The sequence below is a fragment of the Sander lucioperca genome, chromosome 10 (genome assembly GCF_008315115.2).
Source record: "Sander lucioperca isolate FBNREF2018 chromosome 10, SLUC_FBN_1.2, whole genome shotgun sequence".
Classification (NCBI taxonomy): Eukaryota; Metazoa; Chordata; class Actinopteri; order Perciformes; family Percidae; genus Sander; species Sander lucioperca.
This window is the reverse complement of record NC_050182.1, coordinates 11,205,463-11,231,420: the sequence shown is the minus strand read 5'-3', so window position 1 is coordinate 11,231,420 and position 25,958 is coordinate 11,205,463. Positions and strand designations below refer to the sequence as shown.

General features: G+C 38.7%; 1 protein-coding gene across 6 annotated transcripts in view; it reads left to right on the top strand.

Annotated features, from left to right (window-relative positions):
• Positions 1-25,919, top strand: part of LOC116036112 (SREBF chaperone) — a 50,946-nt gene extending 25,027 nt beyond the window's left edge. For 4 of the 6 annotated variants that reach the window (XM_036006448.1, XM_036006447.1, XM_036006446.1 and 1 more), the window contains exons 11-23: positions 211-309; positions 2,244-2,456; positions 3,536-3,924; positions 4,433-4,582; positions 10,783-10,984; positions 11,775-11,890; positions 13,445-13,991; positions 14,144-14,229; positions 16,732-16,814; positions 18,021-18,187; positions 18,475-18,555; positions 21,903-22,109; positions 22,325-25,919. In XM_036006448.1, coding sequence (XP_035862341.1) covers positions 211-309; positions 2,244-2,456; positions 3,536-3,924; positions 4,433-4,582; positions 10,783-10,984; positions 11,775-11,890; positions 13,445-13,991; positions 14,144-14,229; positions 16,732-16,814; positions 18,021-18,187; positions 18,475-18,555; positions 21,903-22,109; positions 22,325-22,570 — 2,586 coding nt within the window. In that variant the 3' untranslated portion in view covers positions 22,571-25,919. Of the gene's footprint in view, positions 1-210; positions 310-2,243; positions 2,457-3,535; positions 3,925-4,432; positions 4,583-10,782; positions 10,985-11,774; positions 11,891-13,441; positions 13,992-14,143; positions 14,230-16,731; positions 16,815-18,020; positions 18,188-18,474; positions 18,556-21,902; positions 22,110-22,324 lie in introns of all 6 variants that reach the window. The other 2 variants (XR_004898582.1, XM_036006445.1) reach the window with 2 other exon arrangements.
• Positions 25,920-25,958: the final 39 nt, after the last annotated feature.

The following is a 25,958-nucleotide window of genomic DNA, read 5'->3' as shown; positions in this document are numbered from 1 at the left end:
ATTATATTGTGTGTCCTTCTTGCAACACCTCCTTTTTGAGGAGGTTTCTCATACTTGTATATCATGTACTGCTAGCGGCAAGCTACTGCATTTCTTATTTTTATGATGCAGCAATGCACGCTGCTATGCCGGTTATACCCGTTTGTTACAGTGAGAAATGCTTTGCCTGTATGCTGGTCTGACGTCTCCCCTGGTTTCTGTGTGTTGTAGGAGTTCTGTCTGTTTGCTGTGGTGGGGCTGGTGTCTGACTTCTTCCTGCAGATGTTCTTCTTCACCACAGTACTATCTATAGACATCCGACGCATGGAGGTGAGCACTCTCACTTACCCAAACACTCAGTTTGTACCTCCATAAACTCCTAATTTTATGTTTCAGACATTGTCAATCATGATTACATTCAAATCACAGACACATGCCACCGTTTCTTCAAAAGTAAATAGAAGTAAAACACAGCAGGTTGACAATCTTTACGACTGTTTTGAAAACCTGTGTGTATTTATTCTTGACAAACAGCAGCACATATCTGTGAATCAACCCTATTGTTAATGTAAACGTGAGAAGCATGAACTGGGCCTAACACACACACACAACCCCTTCCTCACGAGCAGATAATGGACCATACAAGAGGTCAGATGGAAGTCACAGGCCAACATACATTCACCACCACATAGTTTTCAAATTGCTGTCCCACATGTGCAGTTCTTACTGTTCCACTCTAAGTTCTTTTTCCTGTCACACACATACTGAAGCCTTTCATTTGTGTTCAGCTCAGTGCCCTGCTAAATGAGTATTAGCAACGAAAGCATAAACATTTACATACACGAAAAAATAATCTTCTTAAAGTAATCCTTAATCCTTTGAAGAATATGTGGTATATGTAAAATATGCGCTTCAACTAACAATTCTTTTCATTATCAAGTAATCTGTTGATTTTTATTTATTAATCCTTTAGTCCAGGGGTCTTCAACGTTTAAGACAAGGACCCCTTAACTGAGGAGAGACGGAGCAGGGACCCCCTACTACTTGCCCTTTGGAATTAAAGTAGCCCCACATCATCACATACCCTTCACCATACCTAGAGATTGGCATGGGGTACTTTCCATAAGATCATCTCTCAATACAAATCAAACCAATCAATCAAATCTCTAGGTATGGTGAAGGGTATGTGATGATGTGGGGCTATTTTTAATTCCAAAGGCCAAGGGAACTTTATCAGGATGCATAGTATCCTGGATCCATGAAATAACTGGCCTTTAAAAATAAAAATCTGCCTGCCTCTATGGGAATTTAACATAGGGGTGTACTTACTTATGCCCCCTGTATTTTAAGGAAGAACATTTATTTATTTACGATACATTATTCATTCACAAAGAAAATTGGTGTCCTTAAAGGTTGGATTTTTCCTTCTTTTTTTTTTTAATTAAGGCATTAAGATCAATTTCCAAAAGATGATTTTTAACATGGGTTCATAAACTTATGAGCACCACAGTATATTGTATGAAATTAAGTTGCATTTTAAACTGGGCCTACAATAACATATAGGGCGGCCTAAAGCCTTTATACATACCTTTTTTGTCTATAGAATACTAAGCTAATAAAATAATAATTGATGATTTTATAAATCATGTTTTAATGTTAAATACATGTGGCATAGTGAATCCTTAGGATGACCTGCATCTGTGGATAGCTACCTTAGTGACTACCTTACCTCTAGCTACCTTAGTGACTACCTTACCTCTAGCTACCTTAGTGACTACCTTACCTATAGCTACCTTAGTGACTACCTTACCTCTAGCTACCTTAGTGACTACCTTACCTATAGCTACCTTAGTGACTACCTTACCTCTAGCTACCTTAGTGACTACCTTACCTCTAGCTACCTTAGTGACTACCTTACCTCTAGCTACCTTAGTGACTACCTTACCTCTAGCTACCTTAGTGACTACCTTACCTCTAGCTACCTTAGTGACTACCTTACCTATAGCTACCTTAGTGACTACCTTACCTATAGGCCAGTAAGCCTATCATCAATGTTTTCTTTCTTCACAAAAATAGGCTGATTTATTATTTGCCAATAACATGTTGGATTCATGTTAAGGCATTTTAATTTTTGAAAAAACATTAAAAAAGATTAACAATCATTTGGTGCCCCCCCCTGCAGTAACTCTGAGGACCCCCTGTTGAAGATCTCTAGTTTAGTCTTTAACTCCCAGATGTGTAAACCTTTTCGATCTATGCCCCAGCTGGCTGATTTGAACCGCCGCCTGCCAGCCGAAGCAGGACTCCCGCCCCCCAAGCCTGGCCCGCTGCGAACACGCGAGGCCCCCCCTCCGCCGCGTCCCTCCCCCCACACAATCACCCTGCAGACCCCGGCCTTCAGGAATCTAAGGCTTCCCAAGAGGTTGCGTGTGGTGTACTTCCTGGCCCGCACACGCCTGGCTCAGCGCATCATCATGGTGAGAAGATGGATTCAAAGCAGGCTGTACATTTGTACTGTTTTGTGTACAGTCTGCCATCTGTCATTTGTCTTACATTGTTGGCTTCCTGTACTGTTCTTGTGCCTGGATTTACTCATCGTCTTACTCATTGCATTCTTATTGTATTAATGTCAAAAAGACTGACGGGAACATTCTGTTAAATGTTTGTTTGTTCAGTGACGCATCAGTGCAGCTGCACCCTCATGCTGACCTTTACATGTGTGCCATTGCTTTAAAATGGATAAATAGATTTACAATTGAAACCACATTAACAGGGACTGGTAGCTTAAGACTACATCCACAATAAGCTAGCTAAATCATTTTCTGCTGGTTATGGCACACTGTGAGATAGGGCTGCTCGATTATGGAGAAAATCATAATCACAATTATTGTGATGAATATCGAAATATTTAACACGATAACTCATTGACTTCTGAAATGTTGCACTTATTGAACCTAAAAAACAGTGACGTGACATTTCCCTTTAGTTGCAAGATGTAATGTGCAAAATTATCATTTTTCTCGATTTACGTTGTGATCGTTAGGGGCTGAAATCGAAATTGCGATCAAAATTTGATTAATTGCACAGCCCTACTGTGAGAATGCATGTGGATAATTTGTTTGTTGTGACATTTGGTAAATTAAAGATTAGTTATCAAGACAAGAAGAAAATATTCCTGATGATCGAACAGTGCGATGTGATATATGAATGTAAACATCTAAAGAATGAGAAAAATTCCGGTTACACTTAACTTGAAGGTATCTACATAAGAGTGACATGACACTGTCATGAACTTGTCATAAACATTATAAAGTTATGGTTAGGGTTAGGGTTCATGTGTCATGACAGTGTCATGTGTTCATAACAGTGTCATGTCACTCTTATGTAGATATCTTCAAGTAAAGTGTTACCAAAATTCCTTTTCATGGAAAAAGTCCTGGAGGTGGAGACGTGACCGAACACCAGTGTAATGAAAGCAAAAGTCAAAGCAACTCGAGCAGAAATCTCAGATAACACAGCTCAACGGATCACTATCATTCATTTGCTCCATCTCCAGGTTGGCACGGTGATCTGGATCGGCATCCTCGTCTACACCGACCCAGCTGGCATACGCACCTACCTGGCTGCACAGGTGTCTGATCAAAGCCCTCTGGGAGATCCCGGAGGAGGCGGTCTGCCCCCTCACCTCGGGGTGGCCCCCGTCTTTCGTGGAGGCGATCCTACCAGTACCCTCGGCATCAACCCCGCACCAGCTCCAACTCCCATACCTGACAACCAGTCACAGGGCCACCATGGCTCCTCCAGGGTAGGGCCCCTCCCAGAGGCCCCGCCTCCCTCCGTGCCCCAGATCACCTGGGGAGCGGAGGACGAGGAGGGCTGGAGGAGGCTCTCCTTCAGGCACTGGCCATCGCTTTTCAGCTACTACAACATCACTTTAGCTAAGAGGTGAGTGGGCCAGGAGAGGTATTCAGTGTCACAGTAGTCTGACTTCGATATAATATAGGAGGATAGTCTCGCTTTGCCAGACCTTCCTCCACAGCGCTGCAGAGGAGGGTCTGGCTAGTCCACACAACATCCTCTACTGCCGAGATCTTAAAGTCGCGTCTTAAAACACATTTTTATTCTTTGGCGTATGATTTAGTTTAGGGACATTTGTGAAGTGTGTTATTTGTATGATGTTCATTGTGTGTATATTTTTATTGTCTTCCTTTGTTTTTATAACATAATATAACTTTGTACAGCACTTTGTTCAGCCTAGGTTGGTTTTAAATTGTGCTCTATAAATAAATTGACTTGACTTGACTATAACATACTAGCATTTTGCTACTGGCTAGACCTGTCCTTATGTCCCTATGTAAAAGTGCATTGGCCAGTTTTGGATTCTGCATTTTGATTCTGAAGAGCCCATCAGGTTTTGTAATATCCTCTTTATTACTGGGCGTTCTGTTTTCAGGTACATCAGCATCCTGCCCGTCATTCCTGTCACCGTTCACCTGAGCCCCCAAGAGGCCATTGAGACGCGTCACCCTCAGGACACAAAACACCCCCCACCATCTATTCCCAAGGTTGCAGCAGATATACAGACGGACCTCACTCTCTACAAGTTAGTATACAGACACACACACACACACAGACGTGCACTTGAGTGACCTGCTTATATATTATCCAAAGTAACGCAGTTTTTAACAAGCTTATTTACACGGCAAAACTTTGGACAAAGAAAGTAACACTTAGAGCTGCAAAGTTGTCAACTATTAAATGAATTGGCAACTATTTTGATAATTGATTAATTGGTTTGAGTCATTTTTTTTATGATTTATTTTTTTATTCTCTGACTCCAGCTCCTTAAATGTGACTATTTTCTAGTTTCTTCACTCCTCTGTGACAGTAAACTGAATTCCTTTTGAGTTGTGGACAAAACAAGACATTTGAGGACGTCGTATTGGGCTTTGGAAAACACTGATCAACATTTTTCACCATGTTTTGACATTTTATAGATCAAACAACTAATGGATTAGTCGGGAAAATATTCAACAGATTAATCGACAATGAAAATAATTGTTGGTTGCAGCTAGAGCTGGGCGATATGGAGAAAATCAGATATCACGATATTCCTGACCAAATACCTCAATGTTGATATTGCGATGATATTGTAGGCTTGACAATTGTTGCTTCAACAAAATGTTTTCATAATTAGATTTTAGATAAATAATCATCAATAATGTGGATATAATGACTAAGTGGGTAAAGGCAAACAATAAAACAGCTAGAACAGTCTGGTAAGTGAAGAAAATTACATTAATTTACTGTAATGCAGCCTTTAAAACCAGAAAGACAATCCTTATGCCATATCCCAATATTATGATTTTCAAAATCTAAGACGATATCTAGTCTCATATCTCGATATCGATATAATATTGATATATTGCCCAGCCCTAGTTGCAGCCCAAGTAATACTAGAGGTCCAAAATAACTGAGTCTGCGTCCACCTTATTTGACAGAAATATATTAATTTACCTGTTATTTCTGACAATTTGATAAACAAAAATGTATATTATGCTTGAGTAAATAAAACTTAACTGAACTGAAATATTTCAATAAATGCCCGGGAGAGTCCGGTACAGCCCGACTCTGGAGATAAAACTGAGATTAGCTCTCATATTCAAGTTTATGTTCTGCTTGTTCAACGGTTGTTTAGTAAAGTGCTCCTAAACACATAAAGAGAGAATTTGAATTGCTATTTTTATTCTCAGTTATTATCATCTCGGTTGATTTTCCTTTGGGGCTGGCTAAAACCTCTTGGGTGGGGGGGGCGCCCAAAAATTCCTCTACGCAGCAAAAACCCTGATGTGTATGTTTTGTTGTATCTTTGATGTATGTTTTTGTTGTTCTTTTGATGTGCTGTGAGTATGAATGTTATGGACGTATGTATTCCAGCGTATTAAATAATAGAGACCCCAGGAAGAGTAGCTTCTGTTGAAGACGGACAGAAGCGAATGGGGATCCACACACACACACACACACACACACACACACACACACACACACACACACACACACACACACATTGTTTCACTATCTTTGTGGGGACCCGTCATTGACATAATGCATTCCCTAGCCCCTTACCTTAACCTTAACCATCACAAATTAATGCCTAACCTTAACCTACCTTCTTACTTACCCTCACCCTAACCATAACCTAATCCTAAAACCAAGTCTTAACCCTCAAACAGCCCTTTAACCTTGTGGGGTCCAGCATTTTGGGCCCCACAAGGTTGTGCAGACCCCACAAGTATACTGTATTCCCTGGTTTTTGGACCCCACAAATATAGTAAAACAAGCACACACACACACACACACACACACACACACTAGTGTACGCAGGGGCCACAGCACTGAAAGGTCCTTGGCCTTGTGTCTTTCCAGCAGGGTGTCATTGAACTGCACAGTGGACACTGAAACCTTTAAGTCCCTTCTGCAGAAGTCTTTATCTAAAGGTAGAGCGGTAAAGTAGAATAGATTCCAAGGTAGGGCTGCACAATTAATCGCAATTTCATCAAAATCGCAATATGGACTAGTGCAATATCCAAATCGCACGGTGGCGCAATATTTGTTAAAGGCAAAATACTTGTCAAACCATTCTGGTATCCTACAGACTAAAGAAAGAAATCTTCTTTTGGTACAGATCCTCGCAAAAATCACCAAAATGATCATTCCCTCCAATATCGTGCATCATATCGTAATTGCAATATCAGTCAAAATAATCGCAATTAGATATTTTCCTCACATCGTGCAGCCCTATTCCAAGGTGGTCTGGAGACAAGGCCGTGGAGAGCTCTCACTCTCTAGGGCTGTACCCACAAAGGCTATCCGCTAATAGTTAGGTCATGGTCGCGACCGTCACATTGAGGAAGGCGACAGCTCAGCATGCGTCTTGTTTAGATGACCCTGAGATGCAGAGAAGGCCGGTGTGATAAAGGTGAACATGCTGTTACAAACAGAGCAGGTTGCAACACAGACAGACAATGTTTTCGAATCACTAGAAAAGATCTTTGCATGCAATGAAAAAACATTAGGGGTGTGCAAAAAAATTGATTCACATTCGTATTGCGATTCAAGCTCTACCAATTCAAAATCGATTCATAGAATTCCAAAAATCGATTCATATTTTTTAATAAAAAAAAAGAAGATATATATATATATATATATAATTAAATTTTTTTAATTGTATGTCTACTGCAGTCGCATGGGAAACGTAACTACATTTACATACTGTGAATCGTCTTTTTAATCGAGAATCGTTTTTGAATCGAAAATCGATTGTGAATCGAATCCTGAGCCTAAAAATCAATATCGAATCGTGACATTTTCTGAATCGTGCACCCCTAAAAAAACATACTGATCTCAACTGTTCCACCCCTATATTGCACACTGACTGCTCAATATGAATATTTCAAGTCGACTGAGGGGGTCAGTCGGATAATTTGAGTCATCGTCGTTCAAGGGGTAGCCCTATCACACTTATATGTTAACACAGGCAGGGAAATATGACAAATCAGATTTTTGTTTTTGATTAGCAATTTAGCATTTAGAACATCAGTGTGATACGGACACATTTTGATCATCGAAGTTGTACTACAAGTTAAAGAATTAGATCCAGAACAAAACCTTGTAAAAACCTTCTGCGTTGGGCGTTTTCTAGGTTAACATATTTGGGATTACACAGTGTATAGATGTTTTCTTTTGCTTCTAGAAGATTAGAATAAAGCACAAGCTGTATCTTTGTCTGAGGGTTGCGTTAAGAACATTGTGTCAAGAGTCAGTAGACTGATCTTATATGAGGCAAAAATAGAGACAAAGAAACGGAACAAAGATTAGGGAGGCTTGCTATCCCCCGCCTTCTGTGAGTATTGTCTCTCCCTGACCGGACCAGCCTGGCCGACTGGTTGCTTTAAAGGTACGTGTGATCTGAGATGCAACAGTGGAGTGGAAAAGGGTTCATCCTGTATAGTTTCTGATGGATTAAATGCATTCCTTTTTTTCTAACGCCTACGTTTTACGTCTTCAAGGACAAAAAAACAGACCTGACATCATGCATTGATTCTTTGCTTTCGCTTGAACTTGTTTGGCCCCATTGCAGCATTTGACTTTTTTTTTTTTTTTTTGCAGTTTAGGCATTTAGGTGCTGGCTAGCTACTTTTCCTTCTCCATGAAAAGCTGTAAGCCAAGAAGTTGTTTAGTCTCATTTGACTTCTTTTGGTCATCTCAGAGTGTGTTGAGGGCTGAGATTTAACAGTTTGTCTTTGAGCTCTGTTTCCAGCGACAGATCTTTCGGTCACTATTTTGATAGAAGTTATGTCTGACTAATGCTGTGCATCTGCAATACTCATGTGCTGGAAAGAGTGTTGCATTACTTTGACAGCTGGCCAACCGAGAGCTGTCGTCACAAGTCTTTGCTGCAGCATAACTGCATATTTGACAGGATCTTCAAGTTGGGGATTTATATTTTCTGTTGATAGGTTAGAAAATGTAGTGATGAAACATTGTTAAACATGTCGCCTCCATTTCAGGAACCACTGAAATAAAGTACATTCTTCGCAAAAAGGGGCCAAATAAGACCAATACCAGCCAACGTCAGAGTCGGGAGTTTAGTTTTCACTGTGCTGTGTTGTGTAAGGCTGCTGAGTGGAAGGCTGAGCTCCTCGTTTCATCTTTGGACAGTAGATACAAAGGCTATCAGCTAATGTTAGGTCATGGTCGTGGCCTTCACAGTGAGGGAAGTGGCAGCTGAATTTACGGCTCGTTTAGATGACCCTGAGACGGAGCGATAAACGTGCTGTTACAATAGGAACAGGTTGCAACACAGACACATTTTCTAATCGCGTGAAAAAATCTTTGCATGCTCAAAAGAAATCTACATCATCAACAACAATGGACCATTGATATGATAGAGGATTGTGCGTAGTGCTGCTGGAAGAAATGGCTGATAATTGTATTAGTATTAATCATGATATTTGCTGTTTGGAATCTCTTACGGGTTGACAGATTACCAGCGCCTTATACATGATGATGAATAATAGTGGAATAAAAGACTCTAGCTTATTGCTTTTGTTTAATGACACAACATTCTTCACACTTCCAAATTCAGTATGTACTTGTAGCTTTGCGTTAAAAGCCGGCTTTTAGTTTTACAGAGCAGGGGACAGGGGTTTTAAGGACTGGTATTTCAGGCAGAGTAGGTCACACTCCTTTGGCAGGTGTCGTCACAGTTATTCCACAGCAGATAGTAGAAGATGAAGAAATACTATGCCATACTCTGCCAGGTGGAAAGTTCAGCACATTGTTTATTAAATAGGAAAGTGTATTAAAGGATAGCCCCTTTCAATTCATTGTTTTGTTTATATGACAGGGACAGTGCTCATTAATCAACCGCAAAGTAACTGTAAATGAGCCAGAGTTAGCTCAGCAGGCTAATTTTCATCTGTTGTTCTTGGCCAGTTTTAAAATGGCAACCTAAAAAACCCTTGAGATGAACCATCATGTTTTCAAGGGGGTCCAACATACAACAAACAAATTCACACACACACACACACACACACACACACACACACACACACACAGACACACGCACACACACACACACACACACACACACACACACACACACACACACACACACACACATGCCAATTAGTTGATTCATGTTTGGCACCTTATTAAAGACTTTTTTTTTTTTTAAACTGTAATGTGCAGCAGTTACTTAAAAATTGCTTGGAACTGCAGTTTTGAACTTTCTTTTTGAAATTCTAGATTTTAAAGACAAAGTGAGAAAATTATTTACTTGTATTATATTTTTCAAGAATAATTTATTTCATTTTTAATTTAATAAAATGTTTTTTTGCTAACGTCACTATAAAATATACTTTATGTGAATTTGTTTTAAACACACACACACACACACACACATACATACATATACATACATACATACATACATACATACATACATACATACATATATACATTACATACATACGTACATACATATACATACACACACACGCATAGAGGCAGCATGGTGGCTCAGTGGTTAGCACTTCTCGAACCCAGGTCGTCCCAGCCCTTTCTGTGTGGAGTTTGCATGTTCTGCTCGTGCTTGAGTGGGTTTCCTCCAGGTGCTCCGGTTTCTTCCCACCATAAAGACATGCATGCAACTAGGACTACAGTTGAAAATTAGCCAACTGGCTAACACTGGCGCATTTACAGTCCCATTGTCCTAATCAAATAAATAAAAACCTCAAAATACATGCATACACGCACATACATACAAACACATACATACACACACAAACATAAACACACATGCACAGCTTCTGCACAAGTAAAGTAAAAAATAAATGCCATGAAAAATAAAATTAGTAGTAATAAAATGATACACAAAATAATATAAATTATAACAAATCTATTGATAAGTGGATACACAAGAAGACATTACCGTTAAAGGCAGCATAAATGAAAGCCTCCAAAAATGAGACTTATCAAGTTGTTAAAAATGAGAAAGGGCCAACAGCTTTGGTTAGGATCTGAACATGTGTTGCACATGTTTAGGTTTAATCTTTAAAAAAAAAAATGTTTTTAATAGTTAACTGTATATTTATTATTAAATGTAAATATATAACTGTGGCCACTAGTAGGCTGTGGTTGTACTGGACAGGGTCCACAGTGTGAATTTGTATAATCGTGTAGATGCTGCAGAAAACAAAGTCTTTATTTGACTCCCTCTTTGTCCCTCCTTCTATTCAGGGTGGCAGCTCTGGGCCTGGCGGCAGGCGTCTTGCTGGTTCTTCTTCTCTTCTGTCTCTACCGCGTTCTCTGCCCACGTAATTACGGTCAGAACGGCGTCACTCATGGGCGCAGGCGCCGAGGGGACCTGCCCTGCGACGACTACGGCTACTCGCCACCCGTCAGCGAGATCTCACCACTGCTGCTGAGGGGCCACAGTATGGTGAGAATTGAGTCAGATAAAGAATACACACACACACACACACACACACACACACACACACACACACACACACACACCTAGATGACTGTAAAAACAAATATTGGATTGGTCAAGATGGTTTGCGTACAGCGATAATTCAACTCATTGTTCAGGACGGCATTTTAACCATTGGGATGTTAAGGATATGTTTTTATAATAGCCATAGACATACAGCAGGGCAAAGCCAAAAAAGAAAGCCAAAATGCCTCTCCAGGGGGGTGCAGGAGATATGAAGAGGAGGCAAAGATACTGTGTGAGCTTATGGTACTTCTTGGGAGTCATAGCTCTTATCACACAGACATTAAACGCATATTGATATCATTAAGTGTGACTTAATACTCCTGTGGATGTCATTATTTGTGATGTCCATCATGATTAAACTTCCATAAATCCACTTAGAAATTATAGAAAAGAGACAGTAGTAGTAGACGCAGTAGTTTCTTCAGTATTGAAGTAATCCAGTTTTCTGTACATCCATGGGTACATCGAACAGGAACCACTTTGCCAAAATGTAAACAAACATAGACTCAAAACAGAATACTAGTACTAGTGCATGTAGTTATGACATTGTTACGTTTCCTTGCGGAACACTTATTGTACATGTGTGCATTTCACCTCAAGAGTCAGATTACTGTGTCAGTTTGGAACAACAACAACAACAACAGGACTCCTGCTACCCAAAAAAATACAAACCGTGGAAATGAAAACCCATGTGTTCAGTTGGTGTATGCTCTGTCTTTCTGTCTTGCAGGACATTGAGTGTTTAGCCAGTGACGGGATGCTGCTGGCTAGCTGTTGCCTGGCAGGACAGATTCGGGTCTGGGACGCCCAGACTGGTGACTGCTTGACCGTCATCCCAAACCATGGGTGAGAATGTCACAGTATAGTTTTTTTTGGTTTTTGAAAGTGATTGTAGTTGCTTTCTTCCGGTCACGCTTGTTCCGTATGGTATCACAACACCACACTTCTTGTTTCATTGTTTTATGGAATTCAATTTTTCAAAACGAAATATGTACGGTAAAAATCATACTCCCAATCACAGCACAACCGATACTGGATTTTTAAGGCTGATGTCTATTTGTTTTAAAAACTAATGGCAGTATATTGCCAAATTGGTTTTACATAAACCCATAAAATAAACAAATATTTTGATAACAATTGTGACCAAAATGACCAAGTACTGAGCAGGACATTTGACAGTTAATAAATAAAACTTGTCAGTGCACTCTTGTGGTCAAACTGATTGTGACACGTTATTTATTTTTAATTTTTTTTAAATTACCTCAAACATACCCAGGTAAATATTTCTGTACTATAATTTATTGTCTATCGGCTGCCGTGTATGCTGATAACGATACACATCTTAGCATCCACTGAGAATATTAGGCAGACCGATTACCCTCTCAGTAACTCTCCGTGAATGTTAAATTCGTCAGATGAGACAAGACTAAATATGTTCGTCAAAGACCTTTTTTTTTCCATAACTAAGACGAAACGATGACGAGACTGCACCAATGCCCAAAAACGCTAAGACAAAATTAACATGCATTGTTGTTGACGAAGACGAGACTAAAATGTTTTGCGTAAAATAAAAACTAAGATAAAATCTCTTGATTTTCATCTACAATCGTCTCTACTTTTACCGAATAGCAACACGGATTTCGGTGCCTCATCATTTCAGTGCCACTTAAATGTCTGCGCTGCTCTCTGATGCTCCTAAACGGACACTAGAGGCAACCGAAACATCGCTGCATGTGACACTAGTTAACACTACACTTGGCAGCAGGTAACATTACCGTTAGCTAGCAGCTGGATTAAACACGGTTAAAATGCTGACAGCTAAACGGTGTAAAACTTTGTCTATATTTCACTGTAGAGGATTCCAACAGCGGGACGTACGACAGTCTGCTGCTGCCGTTGTCTGAAAAACAACACGGACGTTGCGTTCACTTGAAACTCGCCTCGCCAGCCTCGTGCTGCATTCAAAGTTATTGTAAAATACCCTTTTCCCATCCAGTGATTGTTTTTGTCGTTTAACAGGAATTTACTGGTGAAATAAGGATGAGGCTCGATATTTGGTCGCATTTTACGTACAATGATATTGACAAAAAATCTGAATGTGTCATAACTATTTGACTGAAATGGTTATCAGAAATAATCTCAGAAATAATTTGTTATTTAAAAAAAGACTGATATATTGAGTTTTCTTTTGACTAAAAGTAGACTAAAATGACGAGACTTTTAGTGGATTAAAACTTGACAAAAAAAAGATATGTGAATGACTAAATATGACTAAAACTAACAAGGACATTTGGCACAAGACTAAGACTAAATAAAAAATAGGTGATAAAATTAACACTACTCTCCGTATAATTTGTTGGTGCCTTGCAGCTAACTAACTGTACTCTGTTTCCTCCTCAGGCTCAGACGGAGCAGCAGCAGTGGCTGCTGGGAGCAGCGGGATGGCTGGGAAAGCGTGAGCGGAGCCGCCGAGACAGAGTGTTTAGGCTCTGAAGCTCACGGCTCCTCCATCAGTGGTGACGGCCTATCAGAGGGAGAGGGCTACCCGCTGAGACGCCGCACTGCTCCCAGCCGGCCGACTCTATTCACCGACCAGCCTGATCTCACCCCGCTCATTGACACCAACTTCGCCGACCAGCCCCCCTCCCACCTCTGCACCCCGCCCAGGGAAGGCTTTGACTTTGGAGGTCTGGTCGAGCGTGCCTACATGGAGCATGAGCCCCCCTCGCCCTCCGCCTACCCCTCTCCTTCCTCAGCCTCCTCTTCGCCGCCGTCAGGAGCTCAGCTCCAGAGAAGACCCAGCTTAGGGGATTCATCTGCCTTCTTAACCCAAGATAGAGCCTCCACAGCGGGGACGCAGGCGACGGCAGACTGGGAAAGCTCTGTCTGGGCCATGGAGCTGAGAGGAAATCTAATAGCTGCTGGGAGGAGCAGCGGTAAACTGGAGGTGGGTAAAAATCTATAATATATATTCACCTTATGCTTTTTCTGTTTGTTTTTGCAAAGAAAAAAAAATATTTTTTCAGGTCATGATGATGACCAGATTTACTATATATTATTGTAAAATTAATGTACACTTTAAACTCATATATTTGTCAGTTGTGGGATGCAGTGGAAGGGTCGTTGCGCTGCATTAATGAAGACGGAGTCTCTGGGATCACAGCCCTAGCCTTCCTCAACAACAGGTGAAACATACACACACACATGGACTAAACAGTGCTTCCTCTGGAATGAGACCGATTGTCTTTTCACGTCAAGTCAGCTTTATTGTCAGATGTGCTATACATGCATGACGTACGGCACAAATGAAATTTCTGTCCTCTCGGACCCACGGTGCAAAATGCAATACCAAAATAAGTTTTTTATAAATAGAAAAGACATAGAATAAACAATCAACAATTTAACATGACATAAAAATCAACAATCAACAATTTAACATGACATAAAAATCAACAATCAACAAGACATAAAATAAGCAATCAACAATTTAACAAGACAAAAATAAACTATCAACAAGACATACAATAAACAATCATAATCAAGGCACATTTTTTGTGCCACTTCCATATTGACGTGGAGCATAAATTTGTTTTTAAGCCCAGTTAATTACCGACATGAAAGACAGTTTCTAAACTCTAAGTTGTAAACTTAATCACTCAGTTTGTGTCAGGGGTAATTATTTAGTATCTGTTAATTCCCCATCCTTTTCACAAAGGGTTGTACTTGCATATGTTTGCACACATATGCACTATTGCGGCATACTAAAGGCCATTTAACACAGTTTGTGTGAAATGTTTCTTCTAGACAACATAAACAACATGTATGGTGTACCAGCCAACTTGTTGCATCAAAATGAATTTAAAACTAAATACAGTTCAAACTTTAGTTGATGTGTATAAAATATAAAATAACTCCACTGTGCCCATTGACAGTTACTGTATGAAGGTAAATATGGTGCAAAATGTGAGAGCTTGTAGAACAAAAAATCTGAACATACAAGTTCAGATTTTCAAATTTGCACTTGTAAAAAATATTCACACACATGTGATCTGAATTTGAAATCACACAAAGAAAAAAAAACACGAGAGCTTGTAAAAAAAAAAAAAAAAAATCTGAACTTTTAAGTTGAAATTTGCACTTGTAGAAACTGTTCACACACCTGTATTCTGAATGTGAAGTCACGGAAAAAATATTCACAAATGTGTTGATTAATATTAACATGAACACAATGACAGCTGCAAACTTGTAATGCAACATTTACTCGTATACTTTTTTATTTTTATATTTTATATTTTATTTTATATTTTTTTTTTTACTTCATTTTCATTTTCCATCACAACCACAACTCAGTGATTACAACCTCTCGAATCTGTCACTGCAACTTCACATATGTGCTCTCTCGCGTCACAAAGTGGCGAATCTGCGCGCCTCGACTTTTACAACACTTTTGGCGATACATTTGGTCCAAAACTAATTTGGACTTGTGGACTGTGGAGCTCTGAGCTAACAGAACGGGGAAAGCAGGGTTTCTATCGCCAGATGAGATGACACTTACTATTTAACATACCAAAGGCGAGCATAGAGATACAAATATATGTATAATCAGTCCTTCGAGAAAAATGCGGAGTTTTTTTGTGATTGTTGCGGGCAAAAATCCTTGATTATGCAGCACGTTTTCTTAAAAAATGCGATGGAATATGCACGATATTTATGCAATTTTATACAATGAAATTGCGGGAACTTGCAAAAATTGCGGGAACTTGCAAAAACTGCGGTTTCATCATGGCTTCATCGCGGGGTTTGCAGCTTTCTGATGATGTTCACGTCACGTAATTACGTCACTTCATAACATTCCCATGGCAACAGGGGAAAATGGCTGCTCTTGTGTGAAGTAAATGCAACATTTTTCATCTTTCTGCTAAGATATGTGACTTTTTTGCAACAAAAATGCGGGGATTATGAAATCATGCAGGCCCCGCATATTTTGCGCGGAAATCGGCATTTTATGCGGCAAAAGTGCGGCGTATTTGAAAAGATGCGGCCCCGCATAAATATGCGGACTTTGGCTGATTATGCATTGAATTATGCGATCGCATAATCGCGTTTTTCTGGAGGGACTGTATTATTATACAGTCTATACTGGCGGTATAGGCATAAGAAAATCGACATGCTGCCATCAGCCATTTCTGCTGAGTATCTGGCGGCTCCAGTCCCGGCAGTACCTCCACACTGCCCAGGCGAGACCCACACAGCAGCTCCGCAACTCCCGTAAGCGACCTCCGTGTTGCTTTTGGATCAGAGCCAACAGAGCGGAGGTGCTCTGGGTTGGCTACCGAAACCTGGTGTCCATTGGTGATTTTTAGACCCTTTTTAGGGGGGCCCAAGCTGAGCGGAAATCAAAATGACGACGGAATTGTATCCAGATCTGTAAAGTGAACGTTTGACATATATTTGCCCCGTTTTTGACGCTTCTTGACGCTTTCACCCTTTTCTTTTAACATATTTTTTCTTTGACAAAAACTATTTGTATAGGTGCCAGGAAAAATTTACTTTGGGCAAGTAGAAACTTTTATCACTTGCCCAACCAGACAAGGTAAAAAAAAAAAAAAAACTTAATGTTGAACCCTGATTGTTAATGTTAATTAAGACAATGTGGACTATACTTCATGCATGTTTTTCCTCCTCAGAATCGTAGCGGCTCGGCTGAACGGGTCTCTGGATTTCTTCACTGTTGAGATAAACAAACCTCTGGGTCTTCTGCAGTACAGAGGTGAGGCTCAACAACATGACTGATCGGTTTCATTACAACTGTGTAGCCGAGTTGTGTTTTTATTTTGACCAGTAACAACCTGTTTCATACTTTTGCATTTCTGTACATTTTTACAGCTTGTGTTATTGATTTTTTTTAAATGTTAAAGGTGCTCTAAGCGACATTCTCTGGTTGAAGCTTCACTGTTTATATAATTGTAAACTGAATATTATTGGGCTTTTCAATGTTTGTCGGACAAAACGACATATGGTCACTGGGAAACTGTGATGAATACTTTTTACAGTTTTCTAACATTTTATAGACAAAAATTACTCAATCAAAAAAATATAATCTGCAGATTAATCGAAAGCGAAAAGGATGGTTGGTTGCAGCCATAATGCAAATAGACAGACTCCCTCAGATATTAAAACGTCATTATCTTATGTTTTATAAATCACAAAATATAAACTAGAGCTGCAGATTGACAGAAATGTTATGTATTTTGATAAAAATCCACACATTATTTTGTTTAATGATCTCCAATGTGAAAATGATCTTTTTTTTTTTTTTTTTATCTTGTTTTAACATTGTAGTAAATTTGATATTTTTAAGTTTTGGACTACCGCTCAGACAAAACATGACATTTCATGACATCACCTTAGGATGTAGGAAATTGTGAATGGCCTTATATTAAAAAGACTAAAGGATTTATTGATAAACTCGGAAAAAATAATCATTAGTTGCTAGAGGTGTGAAACTTCACTGATCTCCCGATTCGATTACAATTATCATGTCTTCGATTCGATATCACGATGCGTCAAATACATTTTTCTATTAAAGCCATATAGGATATTTAATTCATAGCTTTTCAAGCTTCAAAAACAAAACATTCTGCAGTGCTCTAATACTAAATAAATTGGATAGATAAAACTACAGCACTGAGCAAATGGCACTTCCTGAATGTGCAAAACAGAATATGTAAACAGAAAGGTTGTTAGGCCTACATGAAATTGTAAACCGAAATAATCGATTATGGCCCGGCCGATTATCGATGCAGCATCGTCCATGTCCACGATTCGATGCATCGATTATTTGATTCATTTCAACACCTCCTATTAGTTGCAGCCCTATTATAAACCCAATATGATAAAACAGGAGGAAGAAAACGGGTGATGAAGGTTCTTAAAAAAATGTATGGGGAAAACTGTCTGATGTGTCTTCCTCCAGGGGCCCCTGGGCGAGGCAGCATGCCTCCCTCTCCCTGTTACAGCAGCGAGGATGTGATCAGCTGCCAGCTCACACGCTCAGTACAGTGCGCTCACCAGAAGCCGATCACGGTGCTGCGAGCAGCCGCCGGGAGGGTCGTCGCCGGTAGCCAGGACCACACTGTCCGGGTAACACACTGAATACTAACATGTCAGGCTTCTGTCTGAGGTTTTAAACAGAATTTGTAAGAGGAAGAACCACTACATACATACTACTACGTTACACTGAAGCTTTAGTCATGTTTTAAATGTATTGGTGTTAAAATGCCAAATGTAGTGTACATGTTGCAAACCAATTTCTTACAAAATGTTACACAAACATTCACATATAATAGATTAAACATTACTATACAAACACTTGTATTAGTGTTACTGTTCAATCCTAATAATTTCTTTCTCTGTTGTTTATTAATCAGGTTTATCGTCTAGAGGACTCGTGTTGCCTCTTCACCCTGCAGGGTCACTCTGGAGGGATCACAGCCATCTACATAGACCAGGTCAGTAATAATCCTTCCTTTAATACTATATCATCATAAATCTAGACTGTCCGTATCTATCCTGCCTAGTTTGTTTTACATACATACAGTGAGACTTTTTAGGACATATTATACTATAACATTTTTATGACATGCTATACTGGCACATTGACTTTTTATGACTTACTATATATACTATGACTTTTTTCAACATACTATACTATGACTTTTAATGACATACTATACAATGACTTTTAATGACATACTATACTATGACTTTTTATGACATACTATGACTTTTTTAATCACTTTTTTCGACATACTATATTATGACTTTTTTCGACATACTATGATATGACTTTTAATGACATTTTTTAGGACGTAATATACTATGACTTTTTTGCCACTTCTTTCGATATACTATGACTTTTTTAATCACTTTTTTCGACATACTATACTATGACTTTTTTTAATCACTTTTTTCTACATACTACACTGACTTTTTTTCAACATACTGTCTTTTGTGATTTTTTTTTGACTTACAATACTATGACTTTTTTCAACTGTTTTCAACATACTATGACTTTTTTTCAACATACGTTTTATTTCAGTTAAGCATTAATTATACAGGTAATCTCATTGACACGCAGGTCTCATTCTCCAGAGAGACATGTTTGGAACAATACACAGCAATCAGTTACAGACAGATTTTACAATGGTTTTTAACGTGCCAAGTACAAGAACACTTAAAACACTAAAAACAAGAACAGTACATACACAATCAGAATGGGGTTTATTGCCACATACAAGGCAAATTCCTTGGTGTTTGGTGTATACAATAAATAAATTCAAAATAATTTGCTGAGAATGGCAATAGTCAAGAAAAATAAATTCAGAATAGAAATACTATAACCAAATATGTGAAAATATAACTAGTGTCTTTAAATTGGAAAGCTGTGCAGGATGTTCAAAAATATAATAACAGGGGATTTAAAGATAATAGTCCAAGATGTGCGTTAATGTAACGCATAAAGACAGATGTCTATGAGGAGGGGCATAAGAGGCCATGTCAGTGGGCCTCCCGGTTTTTGATGAGGCCAGCTGCAGTCGGGAAGAAACTGTTCATGATGGACCCAGAGGGGAGTTGTTGAAACAGTTTGTGTCCGGGGTGGGAGGGATCGGCCACAATCTTTCCTGCCTTCCTCAGGGTCCTGGAAACAAACAGGTCCTGAAAGGATGACAGATTGCAGTCAATCACATTCTTAGCAGAGTGAATGATACACTGCGGTCTGCCCTACATACATACATACATACAAGACATGGTCAAAATGATAAACACTGCACTGCAAAAGGGAGCACAGCTACCACTCTACAAAGTCAAGCTTGTAAGTTGTCGTGACTCCACAATGATGGAACGAACTCCCCATTGACATCAGGAGAGAAGAAACTCTACACATCTTCTGTGACAAACAACAAACAAAAAAAAACTAATCTGTTCAGACCGCACCTTAGCCCATTAAATAAAAAACCTTCTTTCTTCTCTCTCTTATGTTTCTAAATGTAGTGTGGCATTTTATTATGACACACTAAACTAGGACTTTATTTCAACACACTATACTATGACTTTTTTTCGACATACTATGACTTTTGTGACATACTAAAATATATTATGACTTTTGTGACTTTTTTACTTACTATATATACTATGACTTTTTGACCTTTGTTCAACATACAATACTTTTAACTTTTTTTTTTTTACATACTATGACGTTTTTACAACATACTATACTATGACTTTTTTCGACATACTATACTGTGACTTTTTTACGACATACTATATTATGACTTTTGTGACTTTTTTATGTACTATATATACTATAACTTTTTCCGACAAACTATACTATGACTTTTTGACCTTTTTTCAACATACAATACTATTGACTTTTTTTTTTCATACTATACTGACATTTTTACGACATACTATACTATGACTTTTCGACATACTATACTGTGACTTTTTTACTTACTATATATGACTTTTTTCGACATACTATACTATGACTTTTTGACCTTTTTTCAACATACAATACTTTTAACTTTTTTTTTACATACTATGACGTTTTTACAACATACTATACTGTGACTTTTTTACGACATACTATATTATGACTTTTGTGACTTTTTTTACTTACTATATATACTATAACTTTTTCCAACAAACTATACTATGACTTTTTGACCTTTTTTCAACATACAATACTATTGACTTTTTTACGACATACTATACTATGACTTTTTGTGACTTTTTTCGACATACTATATTCTGACCTTTTTCAACATACTATACTATGACTTTTTCGACATACTATATGACTTTTGTGACTTTTTTACTTACTATATATACACTATAACTTTTTCCAACAAACTATACTACGACTTTTTGACCTTTTTTCAACATACAATACTATTGACTTTTTTTTTCATACTGACATTTTTACAACATACTATGCTATGACTTTTTTACGACATACTATACTGTGACTTTTTTACGACATACTATACTGTGACTTTTGTGACTTTTTTTACTTACTATATATACTATAACTTTTTCCGACAAACTATACTATGACTTTTTGACCTTTTTTCGACATACGATACTATTGACTTTTTGTGACTTTTTTCGACATACTATACTATTGACTTTTTGTGACAAACTATATGGATTTTTTTCAACATACCATAACTTTTTTCGGTATACTATACTATGACTTTTTGTGACTTTTTACGACATACTATGACTTTTTTCGACATACTATAATATATGACTTTTGTGACTTTTTTCGACATACTATACTGTGACTTTTTTGTGACTTTTTTCGACATACTATATATTATGACTTTTGTGACTTTTTTTACTTACTATATATACTATAACTTTTTCCAACAAACTATACTATGACTTTTTGACCTTTTTTCAACATACGATACTATTGACTTTTTTTTTTTCATACTATACTGACATTTTTACGACATACTATACTATGACTTTTTGTGACTTTTTTCGACATACTATGCTATGAGTTTTTTGACATACTGTGACTTTTTTCAACATACAATACTATTGACTTTTTGTGACAAACTATACAGATTTTTTTTGACATAACTTTTTTTTGACTTACTATGCTATGACATGTTTACGACATACTATACTGTGACTTTGTGACTTTTTTCGACATACTATACTGTGACTTTTTTCAACATACAATACTATTGATATACTATAAATACCTATTAAAACTCATGATCAAAAATGATCACATAAACAGGAAAAATGTACTTGCTGTGACTCTGTCTCTCTGTCTCCTCAGACGATGGTTCTGGCGAGCGGTGGGCAGGATGGCGCCATCTGCCTGTGGGACGTCCTGACAGGGAGTCGTGTAAGTCATGTTTACGGTCACCGTGGGGACGTCACCTCGCTGGTCTGCACCACCTCTTGTGTCATTAGCTCGGGACTGGATGACCTCATCTGTATTTGGGACCGCAGCACCGGGATCAAACTCTACTCGATACAGCAGGTACTGTCGTGGCTCTTCTTATATTCTCAGAAATGCACCAATCACCAGCGAGCATGACACGGGCAGCAGTTTTTTGTATGACCATTTTAACCCTTTTTTGTCTGTGAATTAATAATAAAAAATAATAATCTTAAATTTGCCAAACAATACTACAACAAAATGTACCACTCAGTTTGTTCCCTGGTGAGTCGACCTTACCCCTCTCTCCTCCCCAGGAGGTGGGCTGTGGGGCCAGTCTGGGAGTGATCTCCGAGTCTCTCCTGGTGACGGGGGGCCAGGGCTGCGTCTCGTTTTGGGACCTGAACTTCGGTGACCTGCTGCAGACAGTCTACCTGGGCCAGAGCAGCGACGGACAGGGCGTCCGGCAGCTGCTGGTGCTCGACAACGCCGCCATCATCTGCGACTTCGGCAGCGAGCTCAGCCTGGTGTACGTGCCCTCTGTGCTCGAGAAACTAGACTGAGGAGAGACGGATGGAGGGCAGTCGTCGATGGTGGTGGGAACAAAAACATGCACTCGGAACATCATTTCCACCTCCATCACTTCCTCTGTTCGTTTGTTTTTTTGCTTTCTTTTTTTTGTTTCTGACACCCAAAGGAGATCATTAGACTGGTTTCCATCTGCACACAAGGCTCTTTTTTTATTTAGATGTTTTAAGTACAAGCCTGGATGTAATGATGAAAAAAAAAAGCTGAGGAGTGATTGTGCAACCTGCTGCATTTTATCGGAGGAGAGTGACAGACCCTTGATACCGAACTGTTGACATTTACGAGGGTCATGAGGTCCGTTTAAGAAAAGCTGGATGTTTCTCTTTTAAAGAGGATCCACCAGTCACCAGTCTGTGCTTCTTTTTTTTTTTTTAAATGCGTGTTTGTTTTGTGGCTCTGCCCTCTATGCTGCTTGTACGGGTGGGGCTTCACTGTGACCCCACCCACCCAGAGAGGAAGATAAAACTGTCTCCTTATATTTTAATATTCCTGCTGCCTCTTTCGCTCAACAGCAAAGTGCAGTCACAGCAAGCTCTATGGGTCTACGGCCTGTTGGGATGAGCTGCACAGTTACGCGTACGTGCGTGCGTATGTGTGTTGGAGACTGAATGAATGAATCTAGGCCCTTTTTATGGCAAAAATCCTGCTGAGAACAAAAATTGTTTGGTTATGCGTGAAATGTGCGTATGTGAGATTGTGTGTGTGTGTGAGGGATAACTGATGATAAACCTCCATAGGGGGCTGTTTTTTTTTTTTTTTTTTTTATGTATAAATCTATTATTTATTAGCGATACATTTTTTTTTTTTTTTTTAAATAACAGTTTGTTTATGAATGGCTAATCCCAGCTCTTTAACATGAATATAACAATGTGGAAATAATGACATAAATGTAAATGGTGATTGTTTTTTTGGCGGGGTTGGGGCTGTGGTTCTAAAACAATTTGTGATATTGAACTGGAAACACTGAAGTGTTTGTTTTTATGAAATTTGGGGGCTGTAGTAGGAAAGGTTCCTCCTTTTATCCCAGCCTCTGATTCTGGGGTTACTGATGTGTGCTACACCTTTATCGGGCTACCTCCATTTTCCAAACTGCTTGAATTTTGGATGAGAATACTGACTTTGTTCGGCACAGGCCGTCATTAGCTGACGTCATGTTTACATTGGCTGTTTTTATAAATTGTGCCCTTTTTAGAGATTTTTTTTTTTTTTTTTTTTTAATCACCGTTAACTGTAACTGATTCAACTTTTCACTCCTGCATTTTCGTTTTTTGGCCAAAACTCTTTTTAAAACATGGCTTGTTTTATGCCCCTATAAGCTAATAATACATAATATATAAGCAGAGTCTCCAATTAAAACAGTTTACAGCATTGTGATTCATTTCTTTTCAGCCATTAGAAAATGTTTCCTTTTTTAGATTTGTGCAGTAGCTCTGCACATGCTCAGAAAGACAAATATCACTTTTGCTAAATAAAGTCATGGATTTGAATTTCGACAGGTGCTGGACCAAACAAGAAACATCAAGGCAGAAAGAAATAGAATTTGCACACCGTTTCTGTGCTCCCACAATCATTTTTTATTCTACTGTTACTGTGCAAAGTTTTGATTAATCATACATCTTAATGAGGAATAAAGCACTTAATTTCACATGATATGCGTAACTCCAAACGATGCCAATAAGCAGCAGGTCTTATAGACAATTTGCTACACCGCCAGGGCAACTATGTACTCTATTCCTAGTACTCAGCCACAGGTGACAACACTTGGAGGATGAAGCAATATATGTTGCTTATTGTGATTGCTTTGAGTTCTGTATATATCTTTGTATGCTTGTGGAAATGCTTTGCGCCTGATAAAGATATGTTTGATTGAAATGTTGCACATGAGCAGAGCAGATTCTATTTATGTAGCTATGCTTCAAAACTCTGATATAAAGTAAATTTGTTGGTTTAAAATTCAGTGGGCAGAGCCAAAGAATACACTGGTATGGTACCGTTTAAATCTATAATTCAGCAAGTGGTTTCCATTCTGCATAAAACAAGCATCTGGAAATGGTGGTTTTCAATGTCATCGTTTACTTAGGACTGCGTGTCACAGAAACCAGACTTGTGACCTGCTTGGCATTGTAGCCTGTTAATTTATTAGCTTGTTTTCTGTTGTAAACGGTAGTCGAGAAAGCGTTAGAAACGGGAAAATGTGTAGTTTTTATTGTTGTTTTTTTACTCATGTTTTCTAGCAATGTGAATTTGATTTAAAGCAAAAGTTGGACTTTTTGGGAAATCTGCTTAACGTTTTTCGCTTTCTGGCAGGGAGATTTGAATAAGAAGGTCGATACTACTCCGTTTAATGTTAAACTAGCGGTTAACTTAAAGCTAGCATCCGTTTAGCTAACGTTAGCTAGGTTACACAGAAAGACTGGAAATGGGGAAACATCTAACGTTAGTCTGGCTCTCTCAGATGCTAACCAAATTTACCGACCAGCAACGTCAAAGCTCACCAGCTCACTAGCTAATTAACACGATGGTTATCTTTTTTTTTTTTTTTAATACCAATTAAATAAACAAGATATCACTTCTTTCCTTTGCTTTTTGACCAGTGAGCTGCTGTAACAAGTTAATTTACACGGTGTGGGATCAATAAAGTTTCTTTATATAATATAACGTGTTAATTAGTTAGCTATCTTAAGAAGTGATGGTGACTGAGCCAGGCTGGTTGTTCTCCCGTTTCCGCTCTTTGTGCTAAACTAACCTGCTGCTGGCTGTAACTTTGTCTTATATAAGAGTGGTATCTCCTCATCTAACAGTTCACCAGTCAGCTAATTAAAAGCATTTCCCAAAATGTCTAGCTAGTCCTTTAAAGAGGGGTGGTGTGGCAATTTCACTTGAATTTTAGCTTCTTTTGAATGTTTTTGGACTTGGCCTTGTAACAATCCATTTCCAACACTACTTTGTCAGTTAATATGATTCTGCCCAATTTATTTGAGTAAGCCATGCTCGTTACTGCTGCTTCAAACATACCTTTTCATCCTTTCATGTTGCTTTCATTCATCCGGCTGTCAGTGTACCATATCAAAAGTCTGTGGATGCAGCTGTCCTTTGAGTTGGTAAAGGAACGTGTCCTGTGGCTGCATCCTCACAATAACGGCAGAGCTCTGAAATTAACGCTTTGTGGTCCACATCTGATCCTCCACCTGCTGCCTAAACAAGTAGAAATCAGATGCATCATTTCATTTCTTACTGTTTAGACAGCTGTCAGGAAAATCAGAGCTGTGGCAGGAAAAAAAAAAAAACAACTAAACTCTAGCATTTAAGTCTCCTCCCTTTATTGGTAGTAGTGGAGGTTATTTAATTTACTATTTTGTAACA